Raw genomic sequence first — 19,583 nt, forward strand, 5'->3', positions numbered from 1 at the left:
CCAATCGGCACGACGGGTGCGGGCGGAGCCCGGGACCAATAAGCCCAGGGAGATGCTCGCAGCCTCCCTCCCCGCCGCGTCCTCGAACCTATCAGTGGGATGAGCCGAGTCCGGCCGGGAGGGGGCGGGGAGGTCCTCGCGCGCGTCCTAGGAGGGGCTGCATTGCAGGGGGAGCCTCTGTCACAGAGAGGGAGCCGCGCGCGGAGACAAAGCCGCCAGGTCCCCAACAGCTGCCTTCTGCTGCGGCCCGCGGGCGACCCGCGAAGCCCCTCCATCTTCGGAAAGCACTAGCCGTGCATTGACACGCCAGGTAAACCAACCCGAGGGAGACGGGCAGGGGGCAGCGGAGACCCCGGGGGCACTTCTTAAGGTTTAAGATTGAAGTCCCCCGCCCCCCCACTAAACACCACCACCACTGATGAGACTGAAGTGTGTGTGGGGGGGGGAAACGGTTCAAGAGGAGAGGAGGGGGACAGCTATGAACAATGGGGGGGGGTTATTGCCAGATTTCTAAGTCGGCTAACGTAGCCAGCCATGCCGTGTTATCATCTGCCTAAGGCATCAATTTCTGACAATTTACACGTAATTATTTCTCAGCGCTTACCTCCTCATCTCAGGTATCCATTTTCCTGTAATTTTCTTGCCCCGTGTACTTACTGTCTTCAGTCTTGGTTGTCTACATCTTGCTTTTCAAGCCGTAATTTTTTTTTTTCCCTACCAGTTATTTGGTGAATATTCTTAAAATATAATCCTTCTTCCCTCTCCTTGCTTGTATTTTCAATTTTTTAAATGTTTTCTGCCTGTGGTTCTTCTGTTTGTGCTGCAGGGAGTTTTGGGGAGTGGGATTATCCAATGAAGGGGTTTCTTACTCTTTTTAATTAATTAATTAATTAATTTTTATTTTTATTTTTCCATTTTTCACTCTGACCCAGGCTGACCTGGAATTCACTATGTAGTCTCAGGGTGGCCTTCAACTCAAGGCAGACCTCCTACCTCTGCCTCCTTAGTGCTGGGATAAAAGGCGTGCGGCACCACGCCCAGGCTCTCTTAGTCTTTTTTAAATGCAGGGTAATATTGAGAGAGATCCTACCCATTAACGGTCTTCTCCCTGTCTCAGATTTTTGCTTCAAACAGGCTTGAGGTGGGATAGGTGGAGCCACTTTGGAACTGCCTAGTCTCGTATTGGAATCAGCGCACCCCACGGGAGCTACTGGCAGGGAAAGATCCTTATTTTCCTTTTAGCCTCTTAGTCAAATAAATGGGGGAAGATTGTGGCTAACAGAGACACCCAAGATCAGAGCGAGGCACACGTGAAATGCAATGCTTCCAGTCCCACCCCCCACCACTCCTCTTTTCCCCCTCTGTCTGGGGTGGCATCATGACACAGCAAGATTCCATGAGTAGAAAGGCCTTCCGAGGCTCACAAAGGGTCTGGACATAGGGGTTTTTTGGGTGTGTCTTTGTGGCTCAGAGGCAGGGTGTCTTTTTAGTTTGTATAATTATTCATCACAAATCTCTAAGGATACAGTGATATTTCGAAATTCCCTTACCTTCAATATCTGGATAGTTTAAAATGGATGGCACCGGGAAGTGTTTATTGAGCATGTATCAATCATGGTGCAAGTCACCTTCCAAACCCTCTAAGATAGGAAAGCAGGAGAGGCCATGGGTGAGATAATGTGGGAGTGAAGAGCATCTGGGGAAGAGAAGAGGAATGTAATTAAATTACAAAATTTGGAAGCCTTGGAAATTAAGTCCATACTGTATGAAATTAAGAATGTCAGGGGTTAGAGATGTAACTCAGCTTCAGTGCCAAAAAAAAAAAAAACCTAAATAAAAATTCACTACCAAACAAGGCGGTGGTGCACGCCTTTAATCCCAGCTCCCGGGAGGCATAGGTAGGAGGATCACTGTGAGTTCGAGTCCACCCTCGGACTACATAGTGAATTCCAGGTCAGCCTGGGCTAGAGTGAGACACTACCTCGGGAAGGAAAAAAAAAAATCACTGCCAATATTTCTATATTTATAAATACCCTTTGGCACTTTGCTTTGACTTTGTGTTCTTTATTTGAATGCCATATATGCTTGTACATGTGTCTTTCTGGAATGCATTTGATACTGAGTCAATGGCACAGCTAGAGATTTTAAGCCTGTTAAGTTAATATTTCACAAATTTACATTAAAAAATTTTTTTTTGAGGTAGGGTCTGGCTCTAGCCCAGGCTGATCTGGAATTTACCATGTAGTCTCAGGGTGGCCTTGAACTCACGGTGATCCTCCTACCTCTGCCTCCCGAGTGCTGGGATTAAAGGTGTGCGCCACCATGCCCGGCTGGTTTTTTTTTTTTTTTTTTTTTTTTTCAAGGTAGGGTCTCACTCTAGCCTGGCTTGTCTTTTAGTTTTTTGAGACAAGTTCTCTGTAGCCCCTGACACTCTTATTCCATCTGCTTCAGCTTCCTGGGTGCTGGGATTACAGTTGTATACCCCTATGTCTGACTCTTTCTCTCATTCAATTGCAAACTAGCTCTGCCAGCCACCGGGAACTAAAGTGACTCATCTTCTAACTTAATCTCTGCTGACTCTTTTTCTTTTTTGAGACAGGGTCTCATAAAGCCCAGGCCAGCCTTGAACTCCTGACCCTCCTGCGCCCACCTCCTGTGTGTGCTAGGATTATAGGCTCATGGTACCATACCCAACTCTCCTGTTTTTGAATTTTAATTATTCAGCCTAAAATCACAGAAACAATCAACAGAGCCGAGTATGGCGGCACACACTTTTAATCCCAGCACTGGGGAGGCAGAGGTAGGAGAAGCACCATGAGTTCGAGGCCACCCTGAGACTCCATAGTGAATGAATTCCAGGTCAGCCTGGGCTACCTCGAAAAACCAAAAAAAAAAAAGTCAACAGAGTACGATAAACCACAGAATTACTAAATTCTTTCGGATGTCTATAATCCCAGCATTCAGAAGCTAGGCCAAGAAGAATTGACTAAACCTTGTCTCAAAAATAAATAAATACATTGAAGCAGGTCCTGGTGGCGCATACCCTTAGTCCCAGCACTTGGAAGGCAGAGGTAGAAGGATCACCAGGAGTTCGAGACTAGCCTGAAACTGCATAGTAAGTGCCAGGTCAGGCTGAGCTAAAGGAAGACCCTACCTTGAATAGCAACAACAACAAAACTAAATTGTTTCTTTTAAACTTTGTTTTATAAGCAACTATATGTACAACACAAAAATGATTAGAAGTATGACACTTGAGTGTAAGACAGGCGAGAATACTTCACAGGCACCTGAGTGACATCCAATACAAATGCGCCTTCTCAGTCCCAGCACTCAGGAGGCAGAGGTAGGAGCATTGCCATGAGTTCAAGGCCACCCTGAGACTACATAGTGAATTCTAGGTCAGCCTGAGTTAGAGTGAGACCCTACCTCAAAAAAACAAGAAAAAAAAAAGTTCTCATTTTAATTTTTTGGTTTTTCAAGATAGGGTTTCATTCTAACCCAGGCTGACCTGCAATTCACTATGGAGTTTCAGGGTGGCCTTGACCTCATCATGATCCTCCTACCTCTGCCTCCCAAGTGCTGGGATTAAAGGCATGCGCCACCCCACCCGGTTTAAATATTTTTATTTATTTATTTCACAGAGAAAGAGAGGGGGAGAGAGAGAATGGGCATGCCAGGGCCTCCAGCCACTGCAAAGGAACTCCAGATACATGCGCCTCCTTGTGCATCTGGCTAACGTGGCTCCTGGGGAATCAAACCTGGGTCCTTTGGCTTTGCAGGCAAACAGCAAATGCCTTAACCACTAAGCCCCAATTTTTCTTTAATATTTTATTTTTTTGTTTATTTTTATTTAGTTATTTATTTGAGAGCGACAGACAGAGAGAGAAAGAGGGAGAGAGAGAGAGAGAAAATGGGCGTGCCAGGGCCTCCAGCCACTGCAAACCAACTCCAGACGCGTGCACCCCCTTGTGCATCTGGCTAACATGGGTTCTGGGGAATCGAGCCTTAGGCTTCACAGGCAAGTGCTTAACCACTAAGCCATCTCTCCAGCCCTTTAATATTTTATTTTTATTTATTTGATAGGGAAGGAGGAAGAGAGAGAGACAAAAGTTTCCTTTTAAAACCCCAGGACTTTATTTATTTTGAGGTAGGACCTCTCTTTCTCTCTCTTGTTTTTTGGTTTTTCAAGGCAGGGTCTCACTCTAGCCCCAAACTGACCTGGAATTCACTATGTAGTTTCAGGGTGGCCTTGAACTCACAGTGGTCCTCCTACATCTGCCTCCCAAGTGCTAGGATTAAAGGCATGCACCATCACTGCTGGCTTGGTTTTTGAGGTAGGTTCTGCCTCTAGTCCAGGCTGACCTGGAATTCACTATGTAGTCTCAGGGTGGCCTCGAACTCATGGTGATATTCCTACCTCTACCTCTCAAGTGCTGGGATTAAAGGCTTGAGCCACCAGAATTGTGGGGCTGGAGATGGCTCAATGGTTAAAGGCACTTGCTTGCAAAGCCCAGTAGCCACATACTCTCATAAATAAATAATATTTTAAAAAAATATTTAATTTTTCTTTATTTATTTCAGAGAGAGAGAAATAGGCAGGGAGAGAGAGTAAGAGATTGGATGTACCAGGGCATCCAGCTGCTGCAAACCAACTCCAGATGCATGTGCCCCCTTGTGCATCTGGCTTACATGGGTCCTGGGGAAGTGAACCTGGGTCCTTTGGCTGTGCAGGCAAGCACCTTGACCACTAAGCCATTTCTCCAGGCCTAAAATATTAAAAGAAAATTTGTTTTTGGTAATATTTTTTTAAAAAGCAAATTCTGAGTGCTGGGCGTGGTGGTGGCCCATGCTTTTTAATCCCAGCATTCAGGAGGCAGAGGTAGGAGGATTGCTGTGAGTTCGAGGCAAACTCATGGCGATCCTCCTAGCTCTGCCTCTCCAGGGCTGGGATTAAAGGCGTGCACCACCACACCCGGCTACTTTGCCTATTTTTAATAGAATGAGCACACCAGTACCTCTTGCCACTGCAGATAAACTCCAGATGCATGTGCCATTATGTCAGTATAGGATTTGAACCCAGGCTGGCAGGCCTTGCAAGCAAGCATCTTTAAATCACTCAGCCGTCCCCCCTCTACTTTGGTTTAGATATTTCATCTTAGATGGGAACACTTTTAGAGTCTGTTGACCACTATTTAGGAGTTGTAGGCCTAGTCAGAGCCAGTGGAATATGCTAGAGAAAGGCCTTTTGAAGCCTGGGCTTCTGGGCTTCTATTTTCGGAGGCAGTGGAATGTTCTTTCTGCTCCTTTGGGAACAAGTCAACTGCTTGTCCCTGCCGCTGGCTAGTAAGCAACAGGGTGGAGGCCCCAGAGAGCAAGACCCGCGGAGTAATACCAGGCTGGGCGCGAGCAGAAGGAAAAGCAAGGGTGCAGGAACTGTTCTTTAGGACGTGGGAAAATCACCGGGTGCAGTGGTGCGCGCCTTTAATCCCGGTGCTTGGGAGGCCGAGGTAGGAGGCCAACCTAGGACTACCCAGTGAGTTTCCCACGAGCCTGCGCTAGAGTGAGACTCTTCTCAAAAAAAAAAAAAAGAAAAAAAGAAAAGAGCTGATTCAGTTAAAGTACCTTTTCCTTACACTCTAAATGCCACTTCCTCATCTGGCATTTCCAGTCCATTTTATTTGACAGAGGGCCAGACAGAGAAAACCCTACCTTGTAAAAGCATTTAATAGTAATAATAATGTGGAAGATTATTGAGGAAGACCCCCCTATGTGACCTCTGACCCTCCACATGCACACCCATATCCCCTCACACAAATAGGCATAACACACACACACACACAGAGGCTGAGGAGCTAGATCAGCAGGTAAGAACACTTCCTGTGCAAGACTCAAAGAGGACCTGAGGAGGCCAGATGAACCCACATGAACAGCTAGGTGTGGTCACACATGCCTGTAACTCAGTCCTGCGGGCAGCGAAGACGGGAGTGAAGCTTCAGGATCACCAGCAGACTCCAGCTCAAATAAGAATAGTGGTCGGGAGCCGGGCAAGGTGGTGCACTGGCACACGCCTTTAATCCCAGCACTTGGAGTCAGAGATAGGAGGATCGCTGTGAGTTTGAGGCCACCCTGAGACTACATAGTGCATTCCAGGTCAGCCTGGGCTAGAGTGAGACCCTACCTTGAAACACCAAAAAAAAAAAAAAAAAAAAAAAAGAAGAAGAAGAATGGGTGGATGGGCTGGAGGGATTGCTTAGCGGGTAAGCCCTTTGCCTGCAAAGCCAAAGGACCCAAGTTCAATCCCCCAGGACACATGGTAGCCAGATGCACAAGGGGGCACATGCATCTGGAGTTCTGCAGGCCCTGGCGCGCCCATTTTCTATCTATCTCCCCCTTTCTCTGTCCAATAAATTAAAAAAAAAAAAAAAGAATGGGTGGAGGCTGGAGAAATGGCAAGAGCAATAGAGAAGAATATCCCTCATCCCCATGCGGCCATTGCAGGCAAGCGCCACAAGCGAGTGCATGGGGTGCACATCCACGCACCGCACCGCATGACACACACAGCGTGAAATGGCCGTAACTCCGCGGCTGAGGAGGATGGAGACAGGAGGGTCATGGGGGCTCCCTGGTCAGCCAGTCTAACCACAAAGCAGGGAGGTCCAGACTCAGTGAGCAGCTCTGTCTCAGGTACCTAAGCAAGAAGAGAAAAAGAGGGGCTGGAGAGATGGCTTAGCCACTAATGCATTTGTCTGCAAAGCCAAAGGATCCCAGTTCGATTCTCCAGGACCCACATAAGCCAGATGCACAAGGGGGCGCATGCATCTGGAGTCTGTTTGCAGTGGCTGGAGGCCCTGTTGTGCCCATTCTCTCTCTCTCTCTGTCAAATAAATAAATAAAATACATTAAAAGATTTAAGAAGGCAGGTGCGGAGGGAGAGGTAGAAGGATCTCCATGAGTTCGAGGTCACCCTGAGACTACATAGTTAATTCCAGGTCAGCCTGGGCCAGTGTGAGACCCTACTGCGAAAAAACTAACTAAATAAAGAGGTCACCTGATGTGTTTCTCTGACCTCCACACAGAAATGGGAGGGGCAGGTTTGATTCCTAGCACCAAAAACAAAAACTATTTGCAAATAAAGCAATTGAGATTGAAAGATTTCTCACCTGGTTTGAATTCTTGAAACTTGACAAGAATGTTAAGGTAGACAGTGGAAAGCATCAAACAAGAAGGACTGGCAGAACTAAAATTAGCAGAGGCAAGACTATTGCTGAGAACAGTGATTGCTGGTTCTGCCGGGCGTGGTGGCGCACGCCTTTGATCCCAGCACTTGGATGGCAGAGGTAGGAGGATCATTGTGAGTTTGAGGCCACCCTGAGACTACATAGTGAATTCCAGGTCAGCCTGGGCTAGTGTAAGACCCTACCTTGAAAAAAAAAAAAATTCAGACCCTTGATAAACTTGACGCAATAAATAATACATGCACCATTCCACGTTGAGAAGTTAAATGATGTAAAGTCATAAGAGTTCCTGATACTTGTCTTGGGAAACTCAAGACTATTTGCAGAGGCAAATGGAATACGGTGGAACTTAAGGTGGAGCTTAAGTAAGTCCGGAAGCAGAGTTCCTTGCCCCATGAAGAATGACTGTGACTTTTTTCCCCCCCAGGAAGTGATGAGGGACCCTGTGAGCAGCCAGTACAACTCCTTTCTTTTCTGGAGGATGCCCATCCCAGAACTGGATCTCTCGGAGCTGGAAGGCCTGGGCCTGTCCGATACGTCCACCTACAAGATCAAGGAGAGCAGTGTTGGCAACATGAGTGGGCAAGAAACCGGAGCAGGGCAGGAGAAGGGTGCTGAAGGTGGCATCCTCCTGGAGTACAGTACCTTTAACTTCTGGAGAGCTCCCATTGCCAGCATCCACTCCTTTGAATCGGACTTGCTCTGAGGCCAAGACTTCGCCCCACCACCTTGCCCTGTCTTCCCTTTCAAGCCCCTTCTCTTCTGTCCCCTCCCTGTTTTAATCTTTCCCTCTTTCGATTGTGTGGGTGGTGCTGATCAATCTGCCAGTTGTATGCATTTCATGTATTTATTTATTTATGTATTTATTTATTGAATTGCTTTCAAAAGCCCTCAAGCCACAAAGTTAAAAGGGTTCAAGCAATGGAGTATTGGAGTATAGGAATTGTTCATCTCCTGTTCCAAGAGATTAACTAACCCCAGAACATGGTTCTTTTTTTGGGGGGGGATGGGGGACACCAAAAAGTAGTACAGTAGTGCAGAATGGAAGATTGATTTATTGTTTAAATTCCACCTTAAACAGCTTCAGTGGTTATTTCAACCTTCTGAATTTCCTGCTCCAGGCCAGTGAGCAAATATTTCTTCCAGAATTGGTGAAAACCTGGATGTTTGAGATGACTTGCTACAAAACAGGATTTCTAAAAGGCTAAGTTCATGGTCTACTCCTTCTTGTCAAATGTTCTTTTCCCCAGCACATGGGAGTAGTTAAAGAGGGGAAACAGCACATCATGGAGAATGAAGATAGGGGAGAGCTTGGAGTCATTTCAGGAAGAATCCAGCTCTTTCTCGAGTGTTCCTTTAGCCCACTGCTCACTTTGCTTCCAATTGTGGGTTGGAAAATCAGACTTCAAATTTGAAGAAATTTGTGCTATTAGGATAATTTCTAAAATTTTGATTTTGTCATATAGCACCCAGAGGGTTTGGTCTTTAATATTTTTGTCCTGCCTTCCTGCATTTACAAGATATAGATCAGTGGGACATGGGCAATGTTCAGCTACCTAAAAACCATGACATGTGCAATTATATTCAGCCCCTCTCTGTCCCCACCCGTTCCAAAATTATTGCCACTGATTTGCGCTGTCATTTACTCATTTGTTTAATAAAGATGTTAAATCCCAAGACTGATCTCTAACTTTCTCTCTTTACTTTTATGTCTCATTCACACACACACACACACACACACATATATTTTGAGGTAAGGTCTCACTCTAGCCAAAGCTGACCTGGAATTCACTATATTGTCTCAGGGTGTCCTTGAACTCATGGTGATCCTCCTACCTCTTCCCCTGGCCCCAGTGCTGGAGTCAAAGGTGAGCAACACCATGCCTGGCCCCACTTGTACTTTTTTTTTTTTTTTTTTTGGTTTTCAAGGTAGGGTCTCACTCTAGCCCAGGCTGACCTCAGGGTGGCCTCGAACTCATGGCGATCCTCCTGCCTCTGCCTCCCAAGTGCTGGGATTAAAGGCGTGCGCCACCACGCCCGGCTCACTTGTACATTTTATGTTCCAAATACTCAACTTTGTGGAAGAATGAGTTGAGCCAGGGATGTCGTCCAGTGGGAGATGCTTACCTGGCATCTTCAAGGCTCATCCATGGGTTTCCAGACCCAGCACAGAAACAAAGATTTGAATAGTGGTGGGCTTAGGTTGAGAAGACAAGATGACACAAAAAAGGGTAGTGGGGGGCTGGAGGGATGGCTTAGACGTTACGGCGCTTGCCTGCAAAGCCAAAGGACTCCAGTTTGATTCCCCAGGACCCATGTCAGCCAGATGAACGAAGTGGCTGCCTCTTTCTGTCACACAAATAAAATATTTAAAAAAAAAAAAGATGGGCTGGAGAGATGGCTTAGTGGTTAAGCGCTTGCCTGTGAAGCCTAAGGACCCCGGTTCGAGGCTCGGTTCCCCAGGTCCCATGTTAGCCAGATGCACAAGGGGGCGCACGCGTCTGGAGTTCGTTTGCAGAGGCTGGAAGCCCTGGCGCGCCCATTCTCTCTCTCTCCCTCTCTCTGTCTTTCTCTCTGTGTCTATCGCTCTCAAATAAATAAATAAAAATTTAAAAAAAAAAAAAAAGAAAAAAGAAAGAAAAAGAAGAGCAGCCGGGCGTGGTGGCACAGGCCTTGAATCCCAGCACTCGGGAGGCAGAGGTAGGAGGATCGCCAAGTGTTCGAGGCCAACCTGAGACTCCATAGGGAATTCCAGGTCAGCCTGGGCTACAGTGAGACCCTACCTCGAAAAGCCAAAAACAAAACAAACAAACAAAACCCCACTGGACTCACAACCAGGAGGACCTGAGTTCAAACCCCATAATCCGTGGAAAAAATGGTTGGTGTGGCAGCAGCAGCGGTAATTCCAGCACCGGGGAGATGGGAAGGAAACAGGCGGATAGAACTGTTGGTGTTGCCGGCCAGACTAGACTAATTGGTCAGCTCCAGGCAATGAGAGACTGTGTGTCATAAAAAGATGACCCGGGGCTGGGGAGATGGCTAAGTGGGGAAAAGTGCTTGCTGTGCAAGCATGATGACTTGAGTTTGGATCACAGACGCTGGGTCTCAGCCTAGCCCAGGCTAACCTGGAACTCTCTGAAACCCAGTGTGGCCTCGAACTCGCAGCGATCCACCTACCTCTGCCTCCTGACTGCTGGGATTAAAGGCCTGCACCACCTCGCCCGACCGGCTCAGGCCTTTTTTTTGTTGTTTTATTTTTGAGAGCGCTAGAGAAAGAAAGGGGCAGAGAGAGAGAATTGGCTTGCCAGGGCCTTCAGCCACTGCAAATGAACTCCAGACACGTGTGCCACCTTGTGCATCTGGTTTACGTGGGTCCTGGGGAATCGAACCTCACACGGGGATCCTTAGGCTTCACAGGGAAGCGCTTAACTGCTAAACCATCTTTCTAGCCCCAATTTTTATTTATTTTGATAATGGGTTTTGAATTGTAGCTTAGGCAGGCCTAGAACTCCAGCAAATTCTTCTACCTCAGGCTCCTGAGTGTTGGAATTACAGGCATGTGCTTCTGGCTTCGGCTTTGTTACTAATTTTGTGTGCTTTCTTTTGAAGCAGGATCTCACTCTAGCCCAGGTGTACCTGAACTCACTCTGTGGTCCAGGCACTCTATCCTCAAACTCACGTAGCTCCTACTTCAGCCTATAGGTGCTGGGATTAAAAGTGTGTGCCACCACATCCGGCTTTGTTACTGAGTTTTGAAGACCCTTCTTCCTTGCCTTTGTGGTCTGCTTACCCATAAGAATTTCTTGCAGTTCGTCTTTTTAAAGTTTTATTTGAGAGCATGAAAGGGGGTAGGGGGAGAATGGGTGTGTCAGTGCTTTCAGCCACTGCAAAGGAACTCCAGATGCATGTGCCACCTTGTGCATCTGGCTTATGTGGGTCCTGGGGAATTGAACCGAGGTCCTTTGGCTTTTCAGGAAATCAGGAAAGCACCTTAACCACTAAGCCATCTCTCTAGGCCCCCAGGCCTTTTTTTTTTTTTTTTTTTTTTTTGGTTTTTTCGAGGTAGGGTCTCACTCTGGTCCAGGCTGACCTGGAATTAACTCTGCCATTTCAGGGTGGCCTTGAACTCATGGCAATCCTCCTACCTCTGCCTCCCGAGTGCTGGGATTAAAGGCGTGCACCACAACGCCCGGCTTCCCAGTCCCTTTTTTTTAAAAAAAATATTCATTTACTTATTAATTTATTAGAGAGACAGAGGAAGAGGCAGATAGAATGGGCCCACCAAGGCCTCCAGCCACTGCAAAAAAGAACTCCAGATGCATGCGCAACCTTGTGTATCAGGCAAATGCTTTAACCGCTAAGCCATGTGTCCAGCCCCGCAGTCCCTCTTATAGTCATGGAAACGGTTAACTGTTTGGTAAATGAAGTGATTAAATGGATTTACGAGTAGATAGCTCAGTGGTTTATGTTGCTTGCTTGCAAAGCCTGATAGCCCGGGTTCGATTCCCCCCACCCAGGTACACACGTAAGGCCAGATGCTCGAGGTGGCGCTTGCATCTGGAGTTCGTTTGGAGTTGCAAGAGGCCCCACGGCGCGCCCATTCTCTCTGTCAATCTCTCAAATCATACTTAAGAAGGCAATAAAGGGATTTGGAAACGCGGACGCTTTCCTCTTCCAAGTCCTTCTCCCACAGGAAAAGCCAGTTACCGATTCCTCCACTGGCTCGTGAGGGGGGCGGGGGCATGCCTTGTCCAGTCGCTAGCATTCGTATTCGGACTAGCAGGGAAGCGGGCGGCATAGCCCCGCGCAAGTGCAAACCCCGGAGTCTCCATCACGGTCCCGGATGTGCAGGGCGACCCCCGCCCAGGCGAACGCCGAGCCCGCGGAGAACCCGGCGAGATCGCACACCCCGAAGAACTTCTCGGCGGCTTCGCAGGCTCTGGCGCGGAAACCAATCAGCACGACGCGTCCCGGCCGGGACTAGAGCCGCACGCTGTCACGTGACCACGCTCCTACGCGACGTTAAGTAGTCCCGCCCCGGGGAGCGCGGTGTTCTGCGGGACACGCCTTTTGCAGCTCCAGGAGCCTTCATCTGAAAGAAGTCACCTCCAGTCGTGCATTGCTTCTCTTTTCGAAGGAAACCTGTAGATTTTTATTTGTTTTGACGAATCTCCCTCCTCAGTAGATTCCTCCGCCGGGAGCCGGGAGCCGTGCGCACTCACTTCCGGGTCCGCCATCTTCTCGCCTCCATGTTGGGGGGGGAATGAAGGCCCCCTAAATATGCCTCGGTGAGGCAAAAAAAAAAAAAAAAAAAAAGCACCACAAAAGTTCCTGCCAGTGACCCGGAGTGTTCAGGAGGGGGAAAGAAACGGGACCAAGCTGGCTGGCTCGGTGGAAGCGGAGAAGACGGCCTTCCGGACGAGGAGGTGAGTGCGGGCGGGCGGGCGGGCGGGCGGCGGGGGTCCCGGCCGGGCAGGGAAGGCTCCGAGACGAGGGTCGTCCCGGGCTGCCGGTCCCGAGCCCCGGCGGGATTTAGCGGGAGAGGAAGGGGATGCTGCCGGGAGGAAGGGGAGGGGACTGCAGGAGGTGAAGAAGGGGGTGTGTGGGACCCGGGACTGCGAGCTGGACGCGGTGATGCCAAGGCCGCCCCATAGGTGCCCACCAGGGGGCGGTGTGGAGCTGCAGCCCGGGCGTCTGCAAGCGTGGGGGGGGGGGTTCTTCTGGGAAGATGGAGGATATGGGGAAGAACTGGAGGATTTATTTATCCATTTTTGGTTGTTCTTATTTATTTCCGAGCGACAGAGAGAGAGAATGGGTGCACCAGGGCTTCCAGCCACTGGCAAATGAACTCCAGATGCGTGTGCCACCTTGTGCATCTGGCTAACGTGGGTCCTGAGGAATTGAGCCTCGAACTAGGGTCTTTAGACTTCACAGGCAAGCGTTTAACCGCTAATCTCTCCAGCCCTATTTTTGGTTTTATGAGGTAGGATTCTGCTCTAGCTGACCTGAAATTCACTATGTAGTCTCAGGCTGGCCTCGAACTCATGGCGATCCTTATGCCTGTGCCTCCTAAGTGCTGAGATTAGAGGTGTGTGCCACCATGCCTGGCAAGGATTTATTTCTTTTTAATATTTTATTAAAATATTAATTAAGGACTGGAGGTATGGCTTAGCACTTAAAGCATTTGCCTGCAATGCCAAAGGACCCAGGTTCAATTCCCCAGGACCCATGTTAGCCAGTTGCACAAGGTGGCGTATGTGTCTGGAGTTTGTTTGCAGTGGCTGGAGGCCCTGGTGCTCCTATTCTCCTCCCCCCTTTCTTTGTCAAATAAATAAATAAATAAAAATGGAAGATAGATTAAGAGGGGGAAAGAGAATGAGCAGCCATTGCAAATGAACTCCAGATACAGATACATCTGCCACCTTGTGCTTCTGGTCTTAAGTGGGTATTGGGGAATTGAACCTGGATCATTTGGCTTTGCCGGCAAGGGCCTTCCTTCACAGCGAAGCCATCTCTCCAGCCCCTGTAGGATTTATGAGACGGGAGGAAATGAGGGCTCTAATCTTTTGGCTCCAGTAAAAATAGTGAGCTCAGTTGACAGAGGTGACCCAGGTCTTTAAGCCCAGCACTGGGGAGGCAGAAGTAGGAGGATTGTTGTGAGTTGGAGTCTACATAGTGAATTCTTGGTCAGCCTGGGTTAGAGGTGAAACCCTACTTTGAAAAACCAAAAAAAGAAGGAAAGAAATAAAGGGGAGGGCTGGAGATGAACAGATGGTTCAGCAGTTAAGGCATTTGCCTGCAAAACCTGACTGTTCTGGTTCAGTTACCCAGTACCCTCTTAAAGCCAGATGCCCAAAGTGGTGCCTGCATGTGGAGCTTGTTTGCAGTGGCTCTGGTGTGCCCACTCTCATTCACATTCTCTCTCTCTCTCTCACATACTAATAAATTAAGAAAAAAGAAGGCCTGGAGAGGTGGTTCAGCGGTATAGGGGCTTGTCTGCAAAGTCTAAAAAAACCCAGTTTCAGTTCTCCACTACCCACATAAAGCCAGAAAAACAGTGTGGCATGTGCATCTGGAGTTCTTTGCAGTGGCTGGAGGCCCTGGCATCTCATTCTCTCTCTCTTTCTCTACTTACAAATATAAATAAAAATACTTTTGAAAAGGGGAGTTGGAGAGATGGCTTAGCGATTAAGACACTTGCCTGTGAAGCCAAAGGATCTAGGTTCATTCCCGAGGACCCACGCAACCCAGATGCAGAGAAGGAAGTTCGTATATCTGGAGTTCATTTGCAGCACACAGATTCTCTGTTTCTTTCTTTCTCTCTCTCTCAAATAAAATAAACTAATTAAAAAAGAAAAAAGAAGCCAGGTATAGTGCCTTTAATCCCAGTACTCAGGAGGCAGAGATAGGAGGGTTGCTGTGAGTTCGAGGCCACCCTGAGAATACAGAGTGAATTCTAGGTCAGTCTGGGCTAGAGTGAGACCCTATCTTGAGTATGGTTTGTTTTTTCCATGTTCTTATATGTGTTTTTCTTTCTCTTCAACATGGAAGATCCTTTCAGGTATTTTCTGTAGGGCTAGTTTTATCTTCAAATACTCGTTTAGCCTGCTTTTGTTGTGGAATGTACTTATTTCTCCATCTATCTGAATGGATAGCTTTGCAGGATAAAGTAACCTTGGTTGACCATTGTTATCTTTCAGAACTTGGAAAACATCATTCCAAGCCCTTCTGGCTTTGAAAGTTTGTGTTGAGTAATCTGCTGTGATCCTGGTGGGCTTGCCTTTGTATGTGACTTGATTTTTCTGTCTAACTGCTTCCAATATATTTTCTTTGGTTTGTATGTTTGGTAGTTGAATTATAATATGGTGGGGAGAGGTTCTTTCCAGTTTTTGTCTGGTTGGTGTCCTAAAGGCTTGCTGTATCTGCATTGGCATCTCTTGCCCAATTTGGGGGAGGTTTTCTTCTATGGATTTGTTGAAAAACGTCTACTGTGTCTTTGGAGTGGAATTCTCCTTATACTATACCCTGAATTCTTATGTTTGATCTTTTCATAGTGTCCCAAATATCTTGAAATTCCCACTCATACTTTTCTATTAGTTTGTCTCTCTTTGTTGGACTGTATTAGATCTGCCACCTGGTCTCCTTCATCCATTCTGCTGGTGAGATTTTTACAGAGTTTTTTATTTCATTAACTGTGTTCTTCATTGCTAGTAATTCTGACTGGTTTTTCTTTCTTTTTTTTTTTTTTTTTCTTTTTTTGAGGTAAGGTCTCACTCTAGTCCAGGCTAACTTGGAACTTACTCTGTAGTTCCAGGCTGGCCTTGAACTCACAGTGATCCTCCTACCTCTGCTTCCCAAGTGCTGGGATTAAAGATGTGGGCTACCACACCCAGCTCTTTGTGTTTTTTTTTTTTTTTTTTTTTTTTTGGTTTGTTTTGAGAGAGAGAGCAAGAGAGAGAGGGAGAGGGAGGAAAGGAGAGAATGGACACAACAGGGCCTCCAGCTGCTGTGAATGAACTCCAGATGCATGCACCACCTTGTGCATCTGACTTATGTGGGTCCTGGGGAATCGAGCCTTGAACTGGGGTCCTTAGGCTTCACAAGCAAGTGCTTAACTGCTAAGGCATTTCTCCAGCCCTGGTTTTTCTTTATTATTTCTATTTCCTTATTTATGTCTTCTATTGACCTCTTTTGACCTCTTTATCTCATTAAGTTGGTTTCCTGTGTCTTCTTTCATTTCTTTGATTTCCTTGAACATATTTTTTTTTATTTTTTAAAGTTATTTTTCTCAATTTTTATTAACATTTTCCATGATTATAAAAAGTATCCCATGGTAATACCTTCCCTCTCTCCCCTCCTTGAACATATTTATAATCATTCTTTTGAAATCTTTCTCAGGCATTTCCTCTAAATCAGTCTCACTGGAGGTCATTTCTGATGTGTTAATACTTTTTGGTGGATTTATTTTGTCTTGATTTTTTTGTGTTTCTTGTGTCATATTGTACATATTTTTGCATCTTGGATTAATTTAATGCTTGGATTTTCTAATTATCTGCAGTATTATTAGATACATCAATCAATCTGATGTTATATATCTTTAGGGTAGGAGCTTAAGGTGCTAGGTGTGGCTGTTAAGACTCTCAGAGTATCTACAAAAGTGACCCTAGGTGTTTGGTTTGCCTACTATGAGAGTATTCAAGTAGGCTGAATGGAACAAAATATAGGCAGATTCTAAAATTTAACTAAACAATGTACACATTCAATGAAAAACAGCACAGAGTATTTATGCAAGAGTAGGTATTATGACAACCAGATCCTCTAACAAAGTCACCGTCCCTTAGGATATGAGTTGCCCCACACCTTTAATCCTATCAGCTAGGAGGCTAAGAGTTTTGGTCTGTTAAGGGCTCCAAGTCAGATGTGACCAAGTGAGACCCTTCCCTAATGAATGACAGAAGAGGAAAGAAAGGCACTATAAATCAGGAAGCAACAAATGACAAGCCCAAAATATAGCTTATTTAAGAATGGCAAATCCGGCCATCAGATCTAACATGTAACTGATCCTGACATGGAAGGTGCATCAGCACTTCCGGTTCAGGCCTCTGCACCAGGCGTATCTGGCGGGTACTGGCCTGCTGTAATCCCAGCTACCTTTTGGGATGGGTTTGGTTTCAGTTATGCTGCGCTCCTGCTTGGGTCACTCTTGGCTGCGCTGTGGGTTCGAGTAGGCTGGCTGGGTCTGTATCGCTGCTCTGATACCTGTGCCAGGTGCTGTGTAGGTGAGCTCCCTTCCCCAGGTCTTGGGTGATTGCTAGTGCTTGCACTGGTGGTGGGGGAGGGGAGGCTGTGGATGGTGGCTGAAGTTCTCCTGCTGGTCCTCGTGCTTAGGAGCTGTTCTTCCCTTCTTCCCTGCCATCCTCCCATCATGCTTCTTTCTTTTATTTATTTATTTGACAGAGAAAGAGGGGATGGGGGGAGCAGAGAATGGGCATGCCAAGGCCTCCAGCCACTGCAGATGAACCCCAGACAGGTGTGTCGCCTTGTGCATCTGGCTAACGTGGGTCCTGGGGAATCAAATCTGGGTCTTCTTGAGTTTGCAAGCAGGGCTGTGTGAGTGGTGAATCTCCTCACCTGGCTTTTCCTGTAGCTCAGGCCGAGCTTGGCAGCTGTGGCCCTGCGGACCTGGTGCTGCCGTTGCTGGAGCTTCTGTCTGCTTCCGTGGACTTTAGACCTTTTCTACTTCTCTGCTGAAGTTAATAATTTCTTATACTCCTCACTTTTTTTTTTTTTTTTTTTTTTTTTTTGAGGTAGGATCTCACTTTGGCCCAGGCTGACCTGGAATTCACTCTGTAGTCTCAGGGTGTCCTGGAAATCAAGGAAATCCTCCTACCTCTGCCTCCCGAGTGCTGGGATTAAAGGTGCGCGCCACCACGCCTGGCCTACTCCTCACTTTTTAGTAGAGGAGTGTATTTTGCTGGGTTTATTTTTGGCTTTTTCTCCCGTAGTCTGCTTTGGTGTGGTTCCTACGCTGCCATCTTAACTGAGTCTCGAGACCCTATCTTGAAAAACAAAACAAACAAACAAACAAAAATATATATATATACACACACACACAAACACATACATGCGTACATACATATACATATATATGTATGTGTGTATGTTCCCCTCCCCCCCCGAAGTGTGGTCTCACTCTAGCTCAGGCGGACCTGGAATTAACTATGTAGTCTCAGGGTGGCCTTGAACTCACAAGGATCCTCTTACCCCTGCCTTCCAAGTGTGTGAGCCACCATGCCTGGCCCAGTCCTCCTTTTTCTTTCTTTTTGAAAGTTTTTATTAACAACTTCCATGATTAGAAAAATATATCCCATGGTCATACACCCCCCCACACTTTCCCCTTTGAAACTCCATTCTCCCCATCACAATCAGCCTCAGAGGATTAAATCAGAGAATCACTCCCATTCATAATTGCATCAAAAAAATAAATAAATAAATAAATAAAGTACCTTGGAATAAACCTAACCAAGGAAGTGAAGGATCTCTACAATGAAAACTTTAAAACACTCAAGCGAGAAATTGCAAAAGACACTAGGAAATGGAAAAACATCCCCATTCCTGGATCGGAAGAATCAATATTGTGAAAATGGCAATCTTACCAAAAGCAATATACACATTTAATGCAATCTCCAGCCCTCCTTTTTTTAAAAAATAAATTTTATTTACTCATTTGCAAAGAGAGACAGAGGGAGAGAGAAAATATGTCATGACATTGCCTCTTGCCACTGCAAACAAACTGCAGACCCGTGCTGCCAAAATGGAGTCACCAAGGACAGCAGGATGACAACAGATTATCCACTGGATTCTCCACATTCCTCAAGAAACTGCCCAGCCATTATCCCTTCCTTGCCTAACAGTGCCCCAAGTCATTTCCAGCCCAGTATCTCTCAGGTCACCTGGTCACTTCTGGTCTCACAGCCTAGCTATGTGAATGGCTTCCTCACCTTCCCTGCATGGCCCACTGTCTGGAAAGTCAGGTTGGCTGTGTTCCTTCCTTTCTTGTGAGCAAACCCTGGAAGTTGTGCCTTTCCTGAATAAAAGCTTTCACTGCAGAGTAGTCTGCATGGTCTTGGTCACTCCCAAACCTTACACAGGCTCCACTTGGTGCATCTGGCCATAATGGGTACGGGGTAGTTGAACCTAGGCTGTGAGACTTGCGAGCAAATGCCTAAACTACTGAGCCATGCACTTAGTTCTTTCTGCCACCTTTTCTGCAGTGTTTGCTGAGCCTTGGCAGGTGGATAGAGAGGACAGTTGAGTGCTCAGCCCTAAATAAGACACTTTTTCTCAGCACTTTGACACAGTTTTGTCTCTCCCAAATTGATTCTACCAACTGCAAAAAAAAACAAAAACAAAACAAAAAAACTTCTCTGACCAAAAGTGAAACACGAATATATGGACATATGGACATAAACATAAATATTTAAAGAACAGTTTGGGCACACCATATCCATTTAGCCAAAAAACAGTAGTAGCTTTCCCCTGGGTCCTGTTACCTTCCAAGCCATAGGCTTTTGACTAGGTTTTCAGTACCAGACATAAATTATTCTGTGGTTCCTGTGGAGTGGGCCTCAAATCCAATTACAAAGCAGCTAGTTACCCCTGTAGTAGGCATACCACTATTGCAATGCTGGGCTCTTCTTTGGCTGGCCAGTTCCATACCTAGCTTTTATTATTGTTATTATTGATTGATGGGGGGGGGGGAGAATGGGCATGCCAGGGCCTCCAGTCACTGCACACAAAATCCAGACTCATGTGCCACGCCTAGATTTTTTTTCCTTTTGGAGGTAA

At 46.7% G+C, this 19,583-nt stretch overlaps 2 protein-coding genes across 2 annotated transcripts in view; both read left to right on the forward strand.

The window, feature by feature from the left end:
* Positions 1–168: 168 nt before the first annotated feature.
* On the forward strand, positions 169–8,912 carry Mllt11 (MLLT11 transcription factor 7 cofactor). The gene is made up of 2 exons (XM_045138318.1): positions 169–310; positions 7,663–8,912. Exon 2 carries the CDS (start codon positions 7,669–7,671, stop codon positions 7,939–7,941), a length of 273 nt encoding a protein of 90 aa, XP_044994253.1. The 5' UTR covers positions 169–310; positions 7,663–7,668; the 3' UTR covers positions 7,942–8,912.
* A 3,368-nt stretch (positions 8,913–12,280) lies between these two features.
* The window catches only part of Gabpb2 (GA binding protein transcription factor subunit beta 2), a 31,083-nt gene continuing 23,780 nt past the window's right edge, over positions 12,281–19,583 (forward strand). The window contains 1 exon segment of the mRNA XM_045138309.1: positions 12,281–12,661. The gene's annotated coding sequence lies outside the window, so the exon portion shown is untranslated.

This window comes from Jaculus jaculus, chromosome 19 (genome assembly GCF_020740685.1).
Source record: "Jaculus jaculus isolate mJacJac1 chromosome 19, mJacJac1.mat.Y.cur, whole genome shotgun sequence".
Taxonomy (NCBI): domain Eukaryota; kingdom Metazoa; phylum Chordata; class Mammalia; order Rodentia; family Dipodidae; genus Jaculus; species Jaculus jaculus.